This window comes from Electrophorus electricus, chromosome 11 (assembly GCF_013358815.1).
Source record: "Electrophorus electricus isolate fEleEle1 chromosome 11, fEleEle1.pri, whole genome shotgun sequence".
NCBI lineage: Eukaryota > Metazoa > Chordata > Actinopteri > Gymnotiformes > Gymnotidae > Electrophorus > Electrophorus electricus.
Genome location: NC_049545.1, coordinates 4,712,412 through 4,734,076, shown reverse-complemented (window position 1 = coordinate 4,734,076; position 21,665 = coordinate 4,712,412). Strand labels below are relative to the sequence as shown.

General features: G+C 43.5%; 1 protein-coding gene across 2 annotated transcripts; it reads left to right on the top strand.

The window, feature by feature from the left end:
* Nucleotides 1–942: 942 nt before the first annotated feature.
* On the top strand, nucleotides 943–21,334 carry nin (ninein (GSK3B interacting protein)). Of its 2 annotated transcripts, XM_027019826.2 has the most exons (28): nucleotides 943–1,164; nucleotides 3,561–3,758; nucleotides 4,617–4,707; nucleotides 5,796–5,953; nucleotides 7,640–7,685; nucleotides 7,811–7,983; nucleotides 8,090–8,236; nucleotides 8,364–8,525; nucleotides 8,732–8,868; nucleotides 9,091–9,231; nucleotides 9,336–9,510; nucleotides 9,772–9,882; nucleotides 10,063–10,152; nucleotides 10,238–10,376; nucleotides 10,460–10,578; nucleotides 10,756–11,846; nucleotides 15,417–15,515; nucleotides 15,606–15,675; nucleotides 15,819–15,974; nucleotides 16,204–16,302; nucleotides 16,427–16,540; nucleotides 16,625–16,771; nucleotides 17,040–17,219; nucleotides 17,316–17,456; nucleotides 17,701–17,802; nucleotides 17,925–18,026; nucleotides 20,083–20,196; nucleotides 20,311–21,334. In XM_027019826.2, exons 2-28 carry the CDS (start codon nucleotides 3,570–3,572, stop codon nucleotides 20,524–20,526), a joined length of 4,509 nt encoding a protein of 1,502 aa, XP_026875627.2. In that variant the 5' UTR covers nucleotides 943–1,164; nucleotides 3,561–3,569; the 3' UTR covers nucleotides 20,527–21,334. The 2 variants fall into 2 exon arrangements, with proteins under 2 accessions (XP_026875627.2, XP_035387685.1); XM_035531792.1 differs by lacking the exon at nucleotides 20,311–21,334 and having other exon boundaries at nucleotides 18,722–20,169.
* Nucleotides 21,335–21,665: the final 331 nt, after the last annotated feature.

The window sequence follows — 21,665 nt, the reverse complement described above, 5'->3', positions numbered from 1 at the left end:
TAATTTCTTGTGGCTTCATTAAAAGAAAAAGGAAAAATGAAAGCTAAAACGCAGCTGTTTCCCAACAGCTGTGCAGCATAACAATTGTAGTTACATGGCAGCAAGGGTCAAAATGATGAACTCCTATATTTCATAACAATGACCATTGTATAATGATGAGTTTAGAAAACTAATCCCTAATGTGGGACTTTGTCATCGTCATCATTGCTGTTCTTAGTAATCATAAATCTACAAAATACTCCATCACTGTGGGGTGCAGGTGGTGAATCACAGTTGAGACTTGGTAATATCATCAGGGACCTTATGATGTGATCATATGATCTCATCTTACATACTATCTGCTTGTTTCCATGGCACACACTCCTCCCCTGGGCCTACACCTGCTGATTCTATAACAGCTGTGGTGCACAGATACGGACAGGCCCGGTGAGGTACAGAGCCATCAACTGATCCTGGAACCGCTCTTTAGAGTTTAGTGATTGTAGACATTTTTCTTTCAGAAATCCCAGCTGAGAAGACACTGAAGTCCCCCGGCTCTCTCTCTCTCTCTCCCTCTCTCTCTCTCTCTCTCTCTCTCTCTCACACACACACACACACACACACACACACACACACACACACACACACACACACAGCTTGTAAGCAGTAGGATAAATGGGATAAATACTTTGATGCCAAGCCATGCCAGTTTCGTTAATTAAACGACTATGACATATATTATGCAATGTTATTTATACTCAATTCCCCAAATTTTCATCATTTAATTTTTTTTTACATTCTGAGTCATGCGATAATAGTTATTCAACTGAACTATCCGGACAGATAGATGTGCTCCATTAATACTGACAGCCTGTATTCTCCTAGATCTGCGGCTAGCGGCGCAAGAGAGCGGTCTTGCGCCTGCGTCACCTCCCCTTCCTCTCTTAAGAGGTCTTCAAAATTCCCAAAAGAGGCAGTTGAGAAAACATTCGGCCAAAGATGAAGTGTCCTGCAGCTCTTAGTAAATAGATTTTTCTGGTTGGGGGACCAAACATCAACCGTTTAAATTCACCTTTACCGTTATTCTGCGTTGAGGAGATATGTATGTGAACTTTCTGGATTGAATAATTCTGCTGAAATTTTCAAAAAGCGGAGGGCATCTGCGAAACCTCAAACGGAGAGAGAGTATGTATTCATTTGTGACTTATGAATTTTCTGCACACAATAATGTAATGAATTTTGACCCACTTATATATTCAGACTCACGTCCTGGTCTGATTTTGTGGGCGCTGGACAGGAGTTGCTCCGCAAGCAAACCGCTACACAGGTCCGAGTTGTGCTTCAGACTTAGTTCGGGACATGTCCATCTTTACTCCTATTTATCAAGAGGGACAAAAATAATCGGAACTTAAGCTGGGCCCTTACACATGGACACATTTGACGATTCTGTAGCGTGAGTTGTAACCAATTTACACTTTTAGCTAGGCCTATTTATTTGCCATTCCTGGAAAGCGGAACTCCGATAAACTTTGCCGACGATATGAAGGCGTTTGTTGCTGTGTTGTTGGCTATGTTACTGTATAGTAAGTGTTTTTGTTGTTTGTTTGTTTCTAACGAAAAAATTGTTTTGCTGAAGAAATATATCGTGTCATGCCGTATCTTTTTTTTCTTTGCCATATTTGTTTGGACGACTGAGTCTTCACCAATTAGCGTGATGTTTTCGTTAGTAGTTCATCAGAATATAACCTTCCTTAAACCATATAACCAGCTCTATATTTAAAACAAAGCCTTGATTATATGTTTTTTCACACTTACACACATACACCTCAGTGCATTTGTGTAACTACAGAACTAATGAAGTTTGTGTGTATGTTAAGTGTGCCATGAAGGTTGTAGAGGTCAGCGTGGTGATGGCAGGTGAATGTTACTTCCATTCTTGCCCTTTAACTTCCCAGTCAGGTCCGACTTGAAGTGTATTCTTCAGGTACTGTATTGTTATTGCCTCTCACGTTGAGCTGTGGTTTTGTTATGGGCAGGCTAATGGTACGTAAACATTAGTTCTGTAGATGTTTGTGGTGTTTTGTGTCAATTTGGAAGATGCAAATGGAAGACTCTACTCTGTATGGTGGGCTGGTGTGTTAGTGTACATGGTGATGGATCCAGCGTCTGGTCCAGTGTTCATGAAGCTGTAATTGGCAGTGCTGGCATTAGTGATTGTGGGGGCATTAATAAAGAGGTTTCATTATTATTCCTCAGGTTTAGAGGGCAGCTGCAGTGGAGTGTGTGAGCAGTGCTCAGTTCAGAGACAGCGGGGAGGGCGTCACGACAAAGTGCATCTGCTCTTTTAACACACGCAGGCACATGCATACATTCATGCATGTTGGGGGGGGGGCTGAAGCCCAGCTGCTTCTTGTCAGTGGCCTCATCATCAATGGCCTTTGAAGAGGCCTGAGAGTGGACAGGTGTTTCCCTATTCAACACCCCCCCCCCCCCCAACACACACTTGCGTGTCATTAGAGACACAGTCATGCACACACAGTGCAACATCAAAAATGCTTAGTTGTACAATAAGACCCACAAACCTGTCAGTTGGTCTCTGTGCCATAATTATGGAGTTGTCAATGTGTTCAGGAGTCTCACTCATTTATTGTGTAGGAACTCAGAACATCATGTAAGATGCTTAAGCCGTGTGTGTGTGTGTGTGTGTGTGTGTGTGTGTGTGTGTGTGTGTGTGTGTGTGTGTGTGTAAAAACCATAGTTCACACTGAGAACTAGATTACTGTAATAGCTGTAAGTGTTCTGTTTAAATCTTGACTTGAGCTTCCAAACTTCACCCATTCAATTTGCCCCCATTTAATGAATCTTTGCCACATACAGCCACCTAGTCAGACTTAGAGTATGTGTACACCTGTGAGTGTGAAGCCCTTGAACAGTAGGATGCTTGCAGAACTGGCTGAAGTTCTGCTCACTAACCCATAGACTCCAGAACCGATGAGGTCACTGCATTTACTGCATTTAGCTGACACCTAAGCCAAGGCACCAGTAACACCAGCCTGTTTGTATCCAAAAGATGAATTCTGCTTAGTTTTTATACTGAAGGTGTTGTGTGCTTTTTAATCAGCTAGAAGTGTGTGTGGGTGTGTGTAGGGGTGGGTGGGTGTGTGTGTTTGGCACGCACACACGCACATCAGTAACATTAATCGTTGTGGTTGCTTCAGCAGCTCTGAATCAATATGGCTACCCTTTTGTTAGCTTTGTCATACACGCATATCTGCTACTGTCCCTCTAGGACCTTTTTCTAGATTTTTTTTTTTCTCTCTCTCTTTTTCTGCTTGCCATGATGTCAGTTTCTTTTTTTGTCCAAGGTTCAGTTACCGTAGACTTTAGGTCACAGTTGTCGGTAACGTCATTGTACGCTGTAACTTTGCAAAAAGAAGGCCAGTTTTTCTGGTGAGAATGGAGTGTGCGGGTCATTATGTGGATGAGGAAGAGTGAGGGAGAAGTCACTGCGCGAGCGCGAGAGAGGGAGAGACAGAAAGGAGGAGATCCAGCCTGTACAATATGCTGCGTGTACTCTGCAGGGCAGGCCGATGGATGGCGAGGGAGACCAGTATGAGGACCGCTTGAGGGATGTGTTCCAGAGCTTCGATGGGAGTGGTGCTGGTTCACTGAGCCCAGAGGAGCTCGCTGAGCTCTGCCACACCCTGCATCTGGGCCACACGACACTTCACACACTCTTACTCGCCCCTCTCAACGCACAGGATCAGCTCCCCGCACGAGTAAGGCACTGCATTGTTCATACAACACGCACTGTAGGAGAGCGCTGACGCACGTTGTGGGTTATTGATGCAGATGAGGGAGCTGGACGCATCATTTCTAAAAAGGGGGCATGGTGGGTTTGAAAAAACACAATATCTCCGTGTAATTAAATGAGAGATTGCATTAACTCGTTTTCTCTTATTGTCCTGTTCTCTCTCTGGATCTAAATCTGCTCTTCCATGGTTTCAGCACTAGCTCTTTGTGCTCATTCACTCACTTTCAGGTGTGTGTGCGCGTGCTTGCGTGCATGTGTGCATGTCTCTGATAGTACCTTGTGTGTGTGGGAGAAGAACACTCATTGAGGATCAGTGAGCCACAATTCCGGCTTAACAATAGAGTGAACCTCAAAAGACAAGCGCGCACGCGCACACACACACAGAGAGCCCTTCACTGCCGTTAGAGTGGCTTAAGCCACAAGGGGAACCTCCCCATGCAGAAGTGTGTCATTGTCTGGGGCAGCTGTTGCTCCCCAAATCATTCATGCTACCCCCACATTTCTCTTAGTTACCAGGCAACCAGGATTTAATGAATTGCCATGTTGGAGATTATTTGTCTGATCTTTAGTCTTTTTCCTCTTTACCACATGAGAGCAGCTGCATAACTCTTCAGTATACGTTGGGTACCTTTTAGCCCACTGAAAGCGACCTTTGTAGCTAAATGTCATACAAACCTAATGAGGAATAAACCACCCTTTAAAAAAGAACTCAATTGTGAACCCATATGAACAGCCTCAGCTGTTCTTCAGCTGTTCTCCTGGATTCTTTATTATTAACCTCATGCATGCTGATGACAGGGGTTGTGATGCTGTTGCTTTGCAGGTGGAGTTTGAGCAGTTTAAGAATGCGTTGATTCTGGTGCTGTCATCCACAGAAGAGACCCCAGAAAATGAAGGGTTCCCTGCACAACCAGGTAGCACCATCGCCTGATGCATGTCATCTCTCATTTTTAAATTGAGTGATCATATTGAATCTATTTTTAGGGAATGCTGCTAATCTACTGTGGTTGACCTGCTGCATGGCTTCTCTTCTAGCATGATGGCCTAAGCTTTAGAAATTCTGTATAGTAATAAGAACTGCACTGGACATTAGCTGTTGTCTTATATGGACTGCTGCTGTTGTGACTACATGGTGACACTGAATTAAAACAGATGGTCAGAGTGAGCTGTTCCTCACATGCTGATAAGTGAGCAGTTTTGCTTTAATTGCATGGGTGAAAAGGAGTCATGTAATGTTATTGGTGTTATTAACGTGACATATCATTTGTACTCACTCATTATTTAAAAATATAGGTTTGAGAGGATAAGGATTACAGGTTTTTTAGCATAGAACCTCTGGTATGCAATCCATCTCAAAACATTTGATTGGATTAGGGCACTCAGAAAGAACAGTCTAGGAAAATCAGGAAAAATGACTAACAGCAATAGACACACAAGCAGAAACTGTTGGCCTTCTTGTGCCATATACTGTTTTTCCAAAGCTTGGTAATTTGTTAGCAGAGCTACTGAATGGTAAGAGAAGTATTTGAAATCTCATTAGGCCTGGTTTCATGATAGCCCTAAGAAACTTTGCCTGAAAAACACCATGAGGAGTGGTAACGTTTTAGGAATTTTAAGGTCTTTTTAAGTTGAATATACTCACTCACACACTCCAAGTTTAGTTTGTAAGTGTCAGCCTGTGAGAGTGAGTGTTCCACCACAAAGTCGTTATGTCAGAAAGGACACATTCTTTCTCAATGTGTGCAGAAGAGGTTAAATCCCTTAAGATGGACTAGATCAAATGAGAAGGCTTAGAGTATATTTATGTAAGGAGCGCCACCTTAAATCCTCTGTGCTCAGTCATTGAGGTGAAATACCTGGATCAAGACTCTTGAGTAGCTGTTATACCACAGATTTGTGGTCACTTCAACCCCCCACCCCCCTCAGCCACATAATCATACACAGCATTCATGTGTTCTTTATTCTGCCTCTGGGTCTGTCTATCATTCACTGGTGCTGTCAGACTCCCCCGAGGTTCAGCCGCGCTTCGTGAAGGGCGGCAAGCGTTACGGCCGCCGATCCCTCCCTGAGTTCGCGCATGCCAGCTCGGGGCTATCACCACCTGAGAAGGACAACGAAGCTTCAGGGGACAATGATGGGACATTGCCTAGCAAGCGTGAGGTAACGCAATCTTATAAACACATGTGGAGAGACACACACACACACACACCTACGTACCTCAGACAACCACTCCTCCTGCCCTCTACCTGAACCACGTTTCTCACCTTGTCTTCCAGAAAGATGTAGATGCCGTAGCCTTCAAATTGCAATGCAGTAATGTTCAGTATGTACCCCTAATTATGATTGCAGTGTTTTTCCTTGCAGCCAGTGTAGAAATGCCAGTTATTCACAATAGAGATGCGTCAAGGAAAACTGGGGATTGAACTCAGACGTTCTCTTTACATGTAATTAAGTTCATTCCTGTGGTAAAACTACTTGCTGTTTGTTGGCGTCTGGAGCTGTGTGTCTAAGGCATTGTCTGCAACTGTTCTCTTCTTGGAAGACCAGACACACACACACACACACACACACACACACACACGCAAGCGAACACATTTTGTGAATTTATTTCAAACTTTAATAGTCTTTTGCATTTTGAAACATGCATGAACCTCTGAAAATGATATGACTTGAATATAAGGTGCGTGCGTGCGTGCGTGCGTACGCGTATGTTAGGATATTGGGCTTAATGTGTTTTCGTGAAGGACTTTGACCTTTGTCGGCCCTCCAGGAAAGCTATTGTGGTTGTTAAAGCAACAGAATTGTTTATCGTTAATTTGCCTCAACTGACTGACTCCATCTCGGGGGAGGGGATTTGCCAGCTATGTGTGTGCATTGTGCTGATTATAGTGACACTCTTAGGACAGAAGCCTATGCGATCAGGGTTGAATACTCATGTGTTGAACTGCATTTTAGTACGCATGTATGGGTAAACATGTTTTATGTATGTATGTGTGTTTGGCTGATTATTTACAATTGTTTGCATAGAAGAGCAATTTGTTATGCTCTACGTGACCCTTTTCTGCACTGCTATGCATGTTTTGAATTTATTGGTGGTAGTGTGTCTAAGATGCTTTGCTTAGAAATCAGTCAGGTCATGAGTAAATCAACTTGATTTAATATCAGTAATGTTAGGTAATATAGTGTGCGTGTGTGTGCGCACATTATCCATGACTTTCAGTGGGTGTGGAGTAAGAGCAAACGCATGTGGATCATTTGCCTTTAATGCTGATGGTGAGCTATTGCTGATGATGTGAACACATTGCTGTGGGTTAACACCAGCAGATGTAGTGGGATGTGTGTGCGTGTATCCAGAGGGCAACAGGTCTGATCGCGAGAACAATGCCCCCACACCCCCACCCCTGCTTTAAATGCCAGTACTCTGAACCCCATCTGTTCCCTGCACCCAGAAAACCTTACAACAGAGAAAGAACATAATAATCCCTCCCATTTTCAAACACATGCACGCCTCCCCCTTCTTCGCCCACTAGAGATCCAGACTAGACGACATCAACATGCCAAAAAGTTGAGTAGAATTTCCTTGCCCCACATATGGCATTGTTTTTGTTTTACCACATTACATCAAACCCTGAATAGTTAAGCTAGGAGCTGGAGGGCTGTTTGTCTATGGTGCCCTCTTGTATGTACTCTTATTTAATAAAAGAGAAAAAGCTAAAAATATTATTAGTCTTTTTAACGTGTGTGTGTGTGTGTGTGTGTGTGTGTGTGTGTGTGTGTGTGTGTGTGTGTGTGTGTGTGTGTGTGTGTGTGTGTGTGTGTGTGTGTGTGTGTGTGTGTGTGTTTCAGTGCTGGAATGTTGATGTGAGCAGTCCAGACGAGTATGAGGCTGACGGTGAGTTTACTTCCTGTTTTTAATTTTACAAAGTGTCAATTTATGGACGTTTAAGTACACACCTCATGATGTTTTATTTATTTAGTAAAAATGTTTTTGTGTGTGTATATTTTATTTGTGTGTAGGTCAGCTTCATCTGTGGAATCCTGATGATCCTGGTACACCATGTGGCAGCTTAGCGCCCCTCGCTGGCCTGGAGGAGAGAGTGCAGCAGGCCTGCCAACAGCTCTCTCTGCCACTAAATGGCACGGCTACTCTACATCAGCTACGTGCACTCTGCCAGCACCTTGGCATGGAGGTAAGTGCATACACGCACACGCAACGCAAATATCCCATATGTATGTTTATTGAGTCACGTTTTTGTGTGTGGTTGTGCGCGTGGTGCATGGGTGGTTGTTTTCCAGGTGGGGGAGGATGTACTCCATTCTGTAGGCGAGGACTGTGTAATGAGCATCCAGGCTTTTGTTTGTTGCGTCCTAAACAGCAGCAAACCACCAACACCCTCTGCCTCAACACCCTACAGACAACTAAAGAGACACCACTCTACACAGGTAACTCCCCTCTCAAACTCACAGACACACAGAACTGCATAAGTTCACATAATGCTCTTTTTAAAAAACATTTTTAATGTACTTGTGTACCACAGTAAAATCCAGGGTCTGTCTGTCTGTGTCTCAGACATTCGATGAGACAGGGCGTAGGATTTCATCTGTGATGAGCAGTACAATCGGACTGCGACTCTTCTCCACGTTAGATGATGGCACAGGACACACAGCTGTGGAGCAGCTTCTGGATACCTGGCTAGAAGAGGGGGTGGATAATGGTTGTGAGATCCTGCAGGTCAGACACAATATACACACACACACACACACACAAACTGTGCTTTGCTGCTGTATATGTACTTGATGCGTCATGCCCAGTGTAGTTGTTTAAAACACACAGATGATGTCTCAGAACCCATCTGACTTTGCTATATTTGAATGTTTTGTCTAATTATGGTCTCTGAGGTTAAAATTTATTTTAACCTCATTGTGATGACTCTGTAGGCTCTAGATTTCAGTCTTGACGGGAGGATAAATCTGAGTGAGCTGAGTGTAGCTCTGGAGAATGAGTTGTTGGGCGCTAAGAACTCCATCCACCAGGCGGCGCTGGCAAGCTTTAAGACAGAGATCAGACACTTACTGTGAGTCATAACTGATGTTTGGCATTGTCATAATATAGTCTATATTCATTCTGATATTCGTTACCTGTGAAGTAGCACTGGTCAATAATTGTGCATGAGTTTTGTCAGAAAGTTGTGCATTTATGTATAGTGATGCTGTGTTTTGTCTTATATCTCTGTCATGCTACTACATAAATAAAGTTGTGTACTTAAACTTCTTCTGTGTATGTGTGTTCGGGACAGCGAGCGTGTGGATCTGGAGCTCCGACAGAAGGAGAAGATCATCTCTGATCTGGAGAAAGCAGAGAAGCTCAAGTCTCAGCTGGCCTCTGAGGTGGATGAGAATCACTCTGCCATCGAACGCATCAATGATCTGAACCTGCGGTAACCACATCTCTCTGACCTTTATTCTATTCATCTGACTCTGCTCTTGGCTGGAACGTGTTATCTGTTTACCCATGCCAGTTTTAACACTCGTATGTCTTCAGGAAGTTGGAGCAGGAGCATAAAGAACGTATGGTTGCTCTGCGGACAGAACTAAGCAAAGAGGTGGAGCTTGTGCAACAACAGGCCAATCAGCAGAGAGAAGAACTGGAACATGAAATCAACAGGATCAGGGAGGATGAGACGTTCCTCAGAGAGCAGTTTACTCTGTCCGTTAAAGTAAGCATTTATCAGTAATCACTGTCTTTCTACTTAATGGTGGAATAGCATATGATGGTGACCTGTATGAAGTGTTATATGGGGATAAGAAATGATGGCTCATATTGACATCCACAGCAGAGGAATCTGGAGTAATGATATTTAATATTAAACTGAAACAGTAACTTATATTCTTCCACGTCTCATATTTCTATCAGTCATTCCATTGATTACAATTAGTCCTTGTGTAATTACTATGGATGTATGAACTGTCTTTTTTAGGAAAATGGGCGTTTGCACACAGAGCTTCTGGAAAACACTCAGCATCTGTTAGAAGCAGAGGCCCAACTGAGTAAAGTGCAGAGGAACCTGGACAGTGTGCTCAAGGAGAAGGTAGCTGCTACTACTGTCTTTGCAATATAACACTGCAGTGACTGTGCAGTATGTGCGGTTTACCATTTTAAAGTGTGTGTGTGTGTGTGTGTGTGTGTGTGTGTGTGTGTGTGTGTGTGTGTGTGTGTGTGTGTGTGTGTGTGTGTGTGTGTGTGTGTGTGTGTGTGTGTGTGTGTGTAGTTTGGTGATCTGGATCTGAGCAATGCTGAGCTCTATCAGCAGGAGGAGCGCTTGAGGCAGCTACGCAGCAGTTATGAAGAACAGTGTCGGGTTAGAGCTTTCCCACCATCTCCGTTTGTTGGTCTGTGTGGTTGCCTTGAGTATGTGTTAATGCCTTATGTTATGTATGTTGTAGGAACTGCAGGATCGCATAGATGAGCTGCAGCTTCAGCTGGAGGAGTACAGAGCTTCAGGCCGCACTCCCCACCCATCCCTGCTGCCCTCTTTGTGTGACGAGCTGCAGGGCCAGAGTTCTGGCATGGACTCAGACCAAGGTGTTTCTCTCACTGGTCCCGTGCTACTCTTATTCATGTCCCTCTGGTACAAACACTGAACTTTTATCTCTGTCTTTGTGTAGGTCTGGGTTGTGAAGGACAGCCCTTTAATATGAGTCTGGAGGCAGAGATGATGCTGGAACAGTTGAGGGAGCAGCATGTCCGAGAGATAGATAACATAAGAGCTCAGCTGGACTCCACGGTCAGAATTTCATAAAGCGCTCTCACTCACGTACATAATTAAATTGTAATGTATTTGCTAACAGCATGTCTGTGTGCAAGATTCTGTTTAGTCTGTGTGTATATCTCTCTCTTACTACTGTACACTCCAGTTATAAAGTTATTGTAATCTTGTTTGGGTCTGCTGGTGCTCCTACAGGTGAATGACTACCAGCACAGACTGGAGGAACAACATGCTGGCCATGAGGAAGAGAGGCGTCTGCTGTCCTTACACCACCAACAGGAGGTGCAGGCTGTGAAGGAGGAGTTGACTGGAGAACTGGAAAGAGCTCAAAGTCTGCATAGGCTGCTGGAGGAGGAGAGACGCAGCATGGAGGTTCGCCAGGGGGTGGAGCGTGCTGAGCTATGCACAGTTCACCAACAGGAGCTCAGCTCCCTCAGCCAGGAGGCGCAGGATGCCAGAAGCCACGCACTGCAGCTAGAGGAGCAGCTCGGGGAGCTAAAGGAGAGGGAGAGGGAAGATGAGAAGAACAAAGTGAGGGAGAGAGAGGAGCTGAGCCGGGCTCACACTGAGGAGCTCACCCTACTGAAGCGGCTCCACAAGGAAGCGTTAGAGGTCAGACTGCAGGAGGACCGCGCAAGTCTTCAAGGTGAAAGAGAGGAGGCACTGCGGAGACTTGCTGAAGAGGGGCAAAGGGAGCGTCAGCTTCTGGAGGAAAGCCACGCGGAGGTTCTGAGGGTTCGACTAAAAGAGGCGCAGCAGAGAGCTGATCAGGAGCAAATGGAATTGGAGAGGAGGCTTGGGGGACAGTGGGATAGGGAGAGGCAGCAGCTAGAGGAAGGCAATAAGGCAGCACTGGAAAAAGAGCTGGCACGTCTGTTAAAGGAGCAGGAGGAGCGAGAGAAGAGCCTCACAGAGCAGTGGGATAAAAAGTGCACTCTTCTAGAGGAGCAACATCATGCTGAGATGCAGCAGCAATTACTGCAAGAGAGGGAGAGATTGAAGGAGGTGGAGGGCAGGAGAACAGTGGAGTGGGACGGGGAGAGGGCCCAGCTGCAGGAGCAGTATAAGGAGGAGCTGCAGGCCAGCCTGGCGGAACAGAGAGACAGGCTGCAGGTGGAGAGAGAGGAGCAGGAAAGAAGATGGCAGGAGATGGGGGAAGAAAAGCAGGGCAGAATGGATGAGGTGCACAGGCAAGCCATGCAGGAGCTGAGTGTGAAACATGATGAGGAGAAGAAGAGGCTCAGCTGCATGCTAGAGAAACTCCACACAGACATTGGAGAAGAACGGTAAGGCGGCCACAAACGCGCTACCCATGTTGTCAGATTACTTTCTTGACCGATTTGATTTGTGACTTTAATCATAGTAATATTTAACTAATGTGGTAATTACTTGTTCAGAATTCTTATTTTGACCCCTTAAATTGTTGTTGGTCTCCTTTTACCCTGATGTGGTGGTAAGTGGTGTGTGTGTTTTTTATAATTAAAGTGTGCATGAATGTTCATAAAGATTGGTGTGTTGAGTCGTTTCACCATGCTAATTGGCTATGCACAGGAACGTACAAAAGACCTGCCTCACCCAGCAAATCGGAGAAGTAGAGGTCCATTTCTCTTGTGGGTGGGCAGTAGTGTACAGGTGTTTTCAGGAAAATGCATGAAACCTGGATCAGCACTACCAGAGCACCCTAGCAGTGCTTGCTAAGCGCCAGGCTTCAGAGCATACATCTTTGGAGGAGGAAGCTGCTGTCCAGCAGGCAGAGCAGGAGAGGAGAGGAGGTGGAGAAGGTGGAGCAGCTTCACTACCAGACACTGGAGGACTTTGACAGTGAACGTCTGGACCTGCAAGGGCACTTTGATGGAACTGGAAGAGAAGCTACGTCTCTGGGGTGGTGATGGAGGAGCAGAGACTGTTGGCAGAGACAGGCAGGCTGGCACAGTTCAGCAGATCTAGTCAGAATTTGGAAAACTGACTAGAAGTCTCCTCTTGAGTAAACAAATGCTCAAGCGCCTCCTCTAAGTGACTTTCCCAGAGAGTTGTCAGCCTGTAGATTCATTTTCTGAGAACTTTGTAGTCATCATTAATGCATGTGATGATGTGATAGCGGGTCATTTTAATGACTTGAGTGTTCTAGGAGAGGGTTTGCTAGCAGCACTAGGATGAGGAATATGGAGAATATTTTCCTATGCAGAAGAAAAATGTAAAAAAAAAAAAAAAGAAAAAAAAAAGCATTTGACGATTCAGATATCATTGGTGCTTGCATGCTTTAAAATCTCTAATGCAGAGCATTGGCCCTCTCTTATGGGTGACAGTATTGAGAGCATTGTGACAATGAAGGATGGCAACTTTACTAAGGATGAAACCAAAAAATGTCGAACAGAGACTACAATACTCTGAAAATGCCAATACTATAATACCAATACGAGAGAGTAGAAGGTACTGAAGAGGCAGCTATAATTTTTTTTTATTTTATTTTATTTTTTATTTTGCCCGTTTGTCTCTTCCTAATGCTAAAGAAATGGCTAAACATGCTCTAGATTCTGAGTGTCTGGACGCCACTGATGGTGCTTTACCTGATGTTATAGGCAAGACATCTGCAGTAGGTTCCAAGATGCTCAGTCTTGTGTTGAGTGAGTGTAAGTGGGCTGCCGGTTCTGGTGTAGAGCACAGGTAACAGGTAGCCCCTGTCACTGTGGCAGAAGTGCAGTGTTGTATCACTACACTGGGCCAAATAAGGCAGAGATGTAGAGCAACCATGGTGATATGAGGACATTGCAAAAACGGATGACAATCAGACTTGCTGTCACAGATATTGTTTCAGTAAACATCACAGATCTTGACTGTAGTGCAGTAGATATTGAGGTGTTTGAAGATGGTGATTAGATGAGGTTTTCAGCAGTGTATTGTCCACTGCCGTCTGCAACAGTGTGTTGTTCTTTTGGGGGGATTTTTTTCATGGCAGAGTTTTGGCAAAGGCTGGGATGGTTTGTATAATTGAAGACATGGATGTACATGCAGATAGCAGAACTGGAACAATAAATGATGTTACTACTACTGTAAGCCATGGTAAAGGGTTTGTTCAGAAGAATTTGAACCATGCATGCATGACTTTTGCTTTTTTCCATTGAAGAAATATTCAGTAATGTGCAGTGTATGGATCCTAAAGAGACTGTGATGGAAATTGCAGTGTGGTGGTGTCACTGATGGTTACCCAGGTCATGAAGAGGATGTGGTTGAGTCAGGAATGACTGACACCGCTGTAGAGTATCATTACAATGACAACAAAACTCAGGGGAGTGAAAAGGTATCGGTGACACAGAAATGTTTGAGAATCTAAAGGAGTTCAATATTGCTGAAGTATCAGAGTTCACTGAGGTCAGTATTACAGAACCTGAAGCCTTGTACCATGATAACCCTGAGACTTTGGATCAGGAGGAGTTTAAAAATGAGATCAATACTAGTAAGTCTGATAGTATTTCCATTCTCGATCAAAACCTGATCATAGCTCTTGAGACTGGATCCGTGCTGAAAAAGGAGTGAGAGGAAACTACACTTAAGGAAGAGGAAGTTGCTAGCAGTGTTTAGGACCAGTACAGCCATAGCATAGAAGACCTCTCCCTCCAGCACCAGTTAGCCTAGCTACAGCAGCACCCTGAGGAATTGGAGCTGCTACTGGAGCTAAACAGGCCCAAGCTCCACAGAGGGCAGCCATGACCTCAGGCTGAAGCTGATCACATCCCAAGGCTAAAGAACTGCAGGTCAAACAATTGGAATTTGCTGACTTTAGGATGTGATACGATGAGTGCATGTGCAAGAACATGTGGCTGGCAAAGCGAAACAGGAAACTGGAGAGGAGAGTGCAGAACCTAGAGAGGAAGATGCACATTGTCCAGGAGTTCCAGGAGCGGCAGACATGTCTGCTGCAGGAGATTGCATAAATGCATGAGGAGAATGCTAAGATGAGCTGAAAAGGCATGATGCGGCAATGCTAGCAAAATCTCAAGATGCTGAATCCTGTGACTCATCGAATGACTCCTTCCTGGCCTGGAGTTCCCAGCTGGACTTTGCTGGACTTTGACAGTGAACGTCTGGACCTGCAAGGGCACTTTGATGGAACTGGAAGAGAAGCTACGTCTCTGACTCCTTCCTGGCCTGGAGTTCCCAGCTGGACATGATGATGACTGCAGCTTCAGAGCTCGGGGACTTGTGCTCTGAGTTTAAGAAACGGAGCTCTCACCTGTGCTTGGCACTTACCCTCCAGCCTAAAGCCTGTTGGCGTGTTGACTATGCCAACTTTTGCAGCTGCTAGCTGCCCTGTGCTTCTTTTATAGCAGAATAATTAGTATCCCTCCCTTTTCAATGCCAAACTCGCACTAAAGAAGTAGCACACCTGACTGATGCGTCTTGGATGCAGATTGTGCATGGCAGGAATAAGCTAAACCAACAGACGAGTGTAACCAACCTGCAGTACATTTCCATGCTGTGGAAGTTTGTGTTAATAGTTTCGTGTACATGTACATCCTGATGGGGTGTATACTGGGCTAACCACTGACTATAGCCCACTGCTGTAAATGCAAGTGGTGCATGTTGTCCTTCTAAAGGTTTATTCATATTTCATGTCATTTTATAGTTATACACATTGTGGTAACTCTCTCAAAATGTATTATTATGAAACAACAGTTTTACAGGAATGTAAGCATTCACAACTACTACAGTCCATTTAGTATGAACACGTTAATGTAATAATAGGTGGCCTCATCTAACTTTGATTAGTAATTAGCCATTTTAGTCTGTTGCCTGAACTATTCCTTTATGAGCATGCTGTGTGGAATCCACAGTGATCACCTGTTCCTTCTTTGTAGGTGCGAAGCTGAACGTTTAGCTGAGGAAAACCTCATTTTAAGGCAGAAAATCTCAGCACTGAGGGAGGAGGACCTTAGAGAGAACCAGCAGGAGCTCAAGTAGGGAGAAATTTGACTCTACACTTGATCCAGTTGTTATTTTTTATTTAAATAGCATGTATACCACTTAAAATAAATTCCTTCTTTTAGACTTCAAGTGGAACATTTGAAGAAGGAGAAGAATGCTAGTCAGAAGATGGCAGATGGTTTGAAGAGACAGGTGAGCATGCAGAAATGGGAACTTAACTACATTGGAGAATCATGTTTGTTGGCTTTGATTTATTTGTTTAACTTCTCTCTCTGACACACCTACCCACAGCTTATCTGTCCTCTCTTATGCACTTGTATACTCTTTCTGCACAGGTCTCAGAGCTGCGTCGTCGTGGACTGCAGTTGGAAGAAGAGAACTGTGCTTTGTCACAGCAGAATGCGAAACACATGCTCACTGTTGATGCACTTCAACACACTCTTGAGGAGGTTATTCGTCATGGCAGTGGTTCATCCAATGAAAGGAGTGAGGTGAGATGTAGGCGATTAAAGATTACATTGCTAGGAAGGTCCTAGGAATTACATTATGGAGACACTGAATATCTGACCTTTATGATTTCTCTAATTTTATAACCTTATATCCTAGAACTCAAAGAAAAACTATCAAAACAATGAAAGGAACATTTTAAAGTGATATTTTTACTTTTGTCCACTTTTTTATATGTTCATCATTGTCCTTTGTTCGTGTTATTGGCTGCAGATAGAAGCTGAGAATTTTACAGCATCTGTTAGCAGAACAGAGAAGTTGGAAGAGGAAAAGAAGCTTCTGAGAGCAGAACTCAACCGCTGTGTGGAGAAGGTACGCATCTTTATCATCTGACGTTAACTCATCTGTACCAGCATATGTGATGCCAGTGTTTTTCTTGAATATGTTGCATAGTATGTAGGACAAACTTTGTGTGTGTGTGTGCGCGCGTGTGCAGCTGGCTCGGCTTCGCTCAGTAGAAACTCAGCTAGCCGAACTTCTGCGTGAAAGACAGACAGCGGACAAACACCAACAAGCGCTACGGGCACAGCTGATCAAGGCACAGGAGAAGGTAACAATACCAGACACTTAATATTTCACATCGCAGTATTGAATACTGTGCTAAAGAGATTGCGGTTTCCTTCTTGTCCATCAGGTCCAGGCGCTGGATTCCACATTGCAAGGGCTGACTCAGCAGAATGCTCGTCTCAAATCTGACCTGCGTGTCACGCAACAGGAGGGGGATGCACTAAAACAGGAAGTGATCTTATTGCACAAACAGCTACAGAATGCGAGTGAGAAGGTAGGGATTGCACTAAGGTAACCACTTGCAGGAATTTACAGTCGGAATTGATTTAACCAAAAACTTCAGATATGAACATTTGATACAGGAAAGAAAGTTAACCCCTAAATTTGAGAGTAACTCAAACTTGTTAAGCATACTTATTGATGTTTAAGCTTTCCTATTTGATTGGAAACATTTTGCAATGGTAAGAATGAACAACCTTTTCAACTACAGGAGCAATAATTAATAGATTCATGGTTGTGTTTTCCCCTCACTCTCTCATCAGTGTCAACTGGTGGAGATGTCTGTGTCTGGGGTCTCCAGTGGTTCCCAGCAGGGGCGGCGTGTGTGGGCAGAGCTGTCTAGGCTCAGGGAGGCAGAGCTGATGCTGCTTCGTGAAGCAAATCAGCGGCTGCAGCGAGAGCTTACCGATGCACGGCTAGAGCTCAGCTCTGCACGAGAGAAGGTCCAGCACTCTACACACTTCTACTTCTGCAGCCAGCTCACAATATTATCAAAACCTTTAGAGGTAACACTTGCATTTATTACTGATGCTGCTCAGGCTCGCCAGCTGGAGGTCCTGGTATTGAGTGTGAAACAGCAGAAACAACAGAACCAGGCAAGCTTGGCTAAAGCAGCAGAGCAGGAGAGATCAGCCTTAAAACGAGAGATAGAAGCCCTGCAAACACAGTTGCACAACAAGGTAATGCAACACCGCTACTACTTATGCAGTGTCCATCATCCTAAAATGTTTGATCTCCTACTGAAAGTTTTATGCATTTTATTGATCTCAATAAAACATAAAATGTATGCAGTAAGATTATATTTCTATATTTGAGTAGTACACAGACACACAAGTTTTAGATATAACCATTGGGGGGGGGGTGAAACCAAGTTGTATAACATTGGCGTTGTTATTGACATCACTCGTACATACACTTGTGTAGCTATGTGACAGCAGTGAGGAGCAAAGAGAAATGGAGAGTCTTCAGGAGGAAAATGACAGACTAAGAAACAAACAGACAGTCCTGGAGGCCCAGCTGATGGAGGTCTTCACACACAGATGAAAGCACAACACACATGCACATGGACTCTTATAGACCTCCACTGCATTTGATCACCATCTGTTTCATTCACACCCACAGACACTTACTGCTCTCTCTGTCTGCAGGCTCAACTCTTTGCAATGTTGCCACAATCACCGCACCATTTGTCTGGGGAACAGATAGGACGGCACCATGGTGATGAAATGAACCCAGACCTTAATGTGCAGGTAAGAGTGCACATGCACCCAATACATGCTCACACACACGCACACAATCACTCCTTCACTGGGCTACTCTGTATTTGAGCAGCTTTTCTGACTGCTGCTCCTGGTCTATTTTTGTATACACTTAAGTAGAAGTGGATGTGTGTTGCACTTGTGAGGAGTCTTGTGAGATCACCTCTTGGGTTTTGATGCAACAGCTTACCTTGCAACCTATGTACTCTAGTTAAAGCGTGCCTTAATATGTGTAAATATGTCTAATAGTGGTGCAGAGGGTATGCCTAAATATACAGTAGATGTGTATTTGTTTTGTTTAATAAGGAGTGGTGCTAACAGATACGGTTATACTCCTTATATTGAGGGAGGGATTTATCCTGCTGGTCACAGAGCCTTCAGCTTTTTCATCTCACACCATCTTCTCACAAAATCGTTCTTCTGTTTGCTTGGAATGGTTTGGGTAGGCATTTACTTTCCTTGTGTGTTCTGTTCTGTCCCACACCACAAATCTTCTAAATGACTCCCTAATATGTGACAGCTCCTCAGTGAAGAGAGTATTGAAGTTTCAGACATAAGAACACACATGCCGCAGTGCGACCTTCTTGGCATGAGTGCTCTGGGTTCAGGCTTATCTTGCAGGTGAAGACAGCTGTGTGTTAGTGTGTAAGGGTGTGTGAATATAGCACTGTGTGTTCTTTCTGCAGGTCTTCCAAGAGCAGCAGCCTCATCACTTCGACAGCCACCGGAGAAGTGGTGGCTTATGAAGTGACCAGCCTGTCATCTCTAACTTTTTTATGCTGGGTTCTCCTATCACTGAATACCCTGTATTCTCTTATCTAATCAGATGCCGTTTGGTACTCTGTGCTACTTATTTTACTACTCTACATTTAGTTTTTACAACCTGCAATGCAGCTCAGGTTCAAGATGTCTCACGCATGCATGAACCCCTTAAAGGGATGGTGTAATGAAACTGGGTGGCAGTGAGTCATATGTCTCTTTGTCTCTTTGTAATAGAATAAAGAAATAATTAGACTTGAGATGCACCTTCTCCCCAGGGCTTTGGGAATATTTGCATTGTACACTCTAAAATTACAAACCTTGCAAACTTGTGTTGACACAATAATTTGATCATGAAATGCATATGATCATATGACTACATGACAGGCTAGTCAGAAAAGGCCTGAATTTAGAATTTTAAAGCAAAGACATTGCTACGGAGTGTATGATCCTTGTTGTGTGTAATATGCACAGTTTACCGTTCAGAATTATTTGCACTCAAACATTGTTTTAAAATGATAACGAGGGTGTTGGCTTTTTCTATCATTTCACTTAGACATTAGTTTTTGACCTGAGAACTTGAAAACTCACATTCTGATCTTGTTCAGTGAAGTCCTTTTTATTTATGTTTGTGGTGCTTTTGTTGGTCTTGGACTGTTTGTAGTAGCTGCACTCCTTCGTGTGTGCTTGCATGTCTGTGAGAGAAATAGTATTAAGTGGGTAGCTTACAGATTTGAGCTGCTTGTCAAATAAGTATCTAAAAGTGCTTTAATGTGTAGATGTTTCATCTTTTCATTTATTATACATGTTAATACATCTGGGTTTATTGTGGGTTTTTTATTTGTATTTGTTTTCTGTGCTTCATTTTTAAATGGCATTTGGAGTACTGTTTCTTTGGTTGAACCAATTTAAGAGTTAATTATTTGTTTATTTTTCGAGCTTTAAGTTTAATTTATTTGATTTATTTATTTCCTAGTTTTTATTTATATTTTATTATTTATTTTATGGTTTTTGACCTGAAACGTATTAGCAATTTCGTAAAACTTAGACCAAATAAAGAATGAGGGTAAATTTATAATTGTTTGTTGTTATTGAAATATTGATACCATTTAGAATTAAGAAATATTGTGTAATATCTCATTGTATATTGTATTCCTGTCAACATTTTCAAACAAGGTTGCCATCTTTTTAATGCATATCTAATCTGTATAAACTAATTTCTTGGCAGTGGTATAATCTACTTGTTTACAAGACTTTGATCATTGACCTCTGACCTGTTAATGTTCAGGAGGAACAGGAAGAGGCACTACTGAAGATGGAGGAGAGGATGAAGGAGGTAGAGCTCACACTCCGAAATGTTAAACTATTGCTAAAAGAGAAGGTTTCTCAGCTGAAAGAACAGGTAAAGTCTCCCCCCACCCCCCCCCCCAAGGACTGATGACATAGACATGGATGCATTTTTACTGTCCTGTGATGTAAATCTCTCTCTCTCTCTCTTTCTCCCATTATGTTCTAGCTGAATAAGAACAGTAAGGCAGACATAATGATAAAAGATCTTTATGTGGAAAATGCACAGCTGTTGAAAGCTCTGGAAATGAGTGAACAGAGGCATAAGGTAGCAGAGAAGAAGAACTACCTCCTGGAGGAGAAAATCTCCAGCCTCAACAAGATCGTCCGCGAGCTCAGTCCCTCTCCCCTAACCCCGGGCCCCTATCATTTGACCCGGCCTTAAAGGTGCATTCTGGACACGTCGTCTGCATTTGATTTTCTTATTTGTATTTTAGTGAAGAAGCCATTGAGATGCTACATTATATTCTTTTATGAATCCATTAGTCTTGTAAAATGTAGGGAAATAAAATCATTGACGTATCCTATGAAACTGGTGATTCCCAAGAATGGAACTCGTACTTTGTGCATCCTCAAATTAGTTATGACTTCTGATCTCTCACGGTGTACAGGCTCCATCTACTCATCATACTGTATTGCATCAATAATTTATTTCCAGTCCGTTTGCTTTTATTATTTTTCTCTTAAAATTGTATGCACCGGTTTTTTCGGGACTATGAATTGGGCTGAGCTCAATGAGGAATGATGAGGGAGGCTGTGGTGGTCAGTCTGCTGATGTAGTCAGTCATCCCGATGTCATGGTGCACTTTTCTCTGTCCAGCAGCAGTGTTTCTTTCAGTTGTCTTATCTTAGACCACCTTGACAATTTTGTCTGAAATCGGCCTCTCTAGTTGGTGTAGGAAGTAAGAAAAGCAATAAACTATTACCGCGAGATGTATTTTCTAATAAATTGGCACAATGTGCTTTATCAGCATTTCTGAAATGTAAACAAAGACCGGCATTTATCTTGCAATACCTTGAACAGCACCTGGTGTTAGAAGTATGGAGACGGTTTCATTGCGTCTGAGCTGGTGTTACTCAACAGAACCAAATAGATTCTTGGCTATGTGAACACAGTCCATACGTTACAGTAAGAGCTTGCTGACTAACACTACAGTGGACAAACTGTTTTTGTGAAACTGAGAAGCATTAAAAAAAAAAAATACGGACGTGTGTGAGAGTGGTCATTTTATTTGTCAGTATAGTAGTTTTCTCTTGTAGGCCTACAGTTAGACAAACGACGACCAGCCGCTGCTGTGTTTAATGTAGAAAGAGCATCAACTTCATTCAGGGTGGGGGGGAGGGGGTTGCATAGAAAAATGACTCTAAATATCGAAATGACAATCCATTGGTGCAGTCTACCGTAGCTTTCCCTCACATTTCCTGATATTTTTAACGGGTCACGATTTTAACACGATGATACACGCAGCGTGGCTAGTTTACTGTGTCACCCTATTAGTGACATTTTCATTGTCGAATTTTCAG

Excerpts from the sequence above, each read along its gene's own strand:
- nin (XM_027019826.2), top strand. The coding sequence starts at position 3,570 with ATGGATGGCGAGGGAGACCAGTATGAGGACCGCTTGAGGGATGTGTTC. Across the intron at positions 15,516-15,605 it reads GAGAACCAGCAGGAGCTCAA|ACTTCAAGTGGAACATTTGA; the intron begins GTAGGGAGAAAT and ends TCCTTCTTTTAG. Across the intron at positions 15,975-16,203 it reads CATCCAATGAAAGGAGTGAG|ATAGAAGCTGAGAATTTTAC; the intron begins GTGAGATGTAGG and ends TATTGGCTGCAG.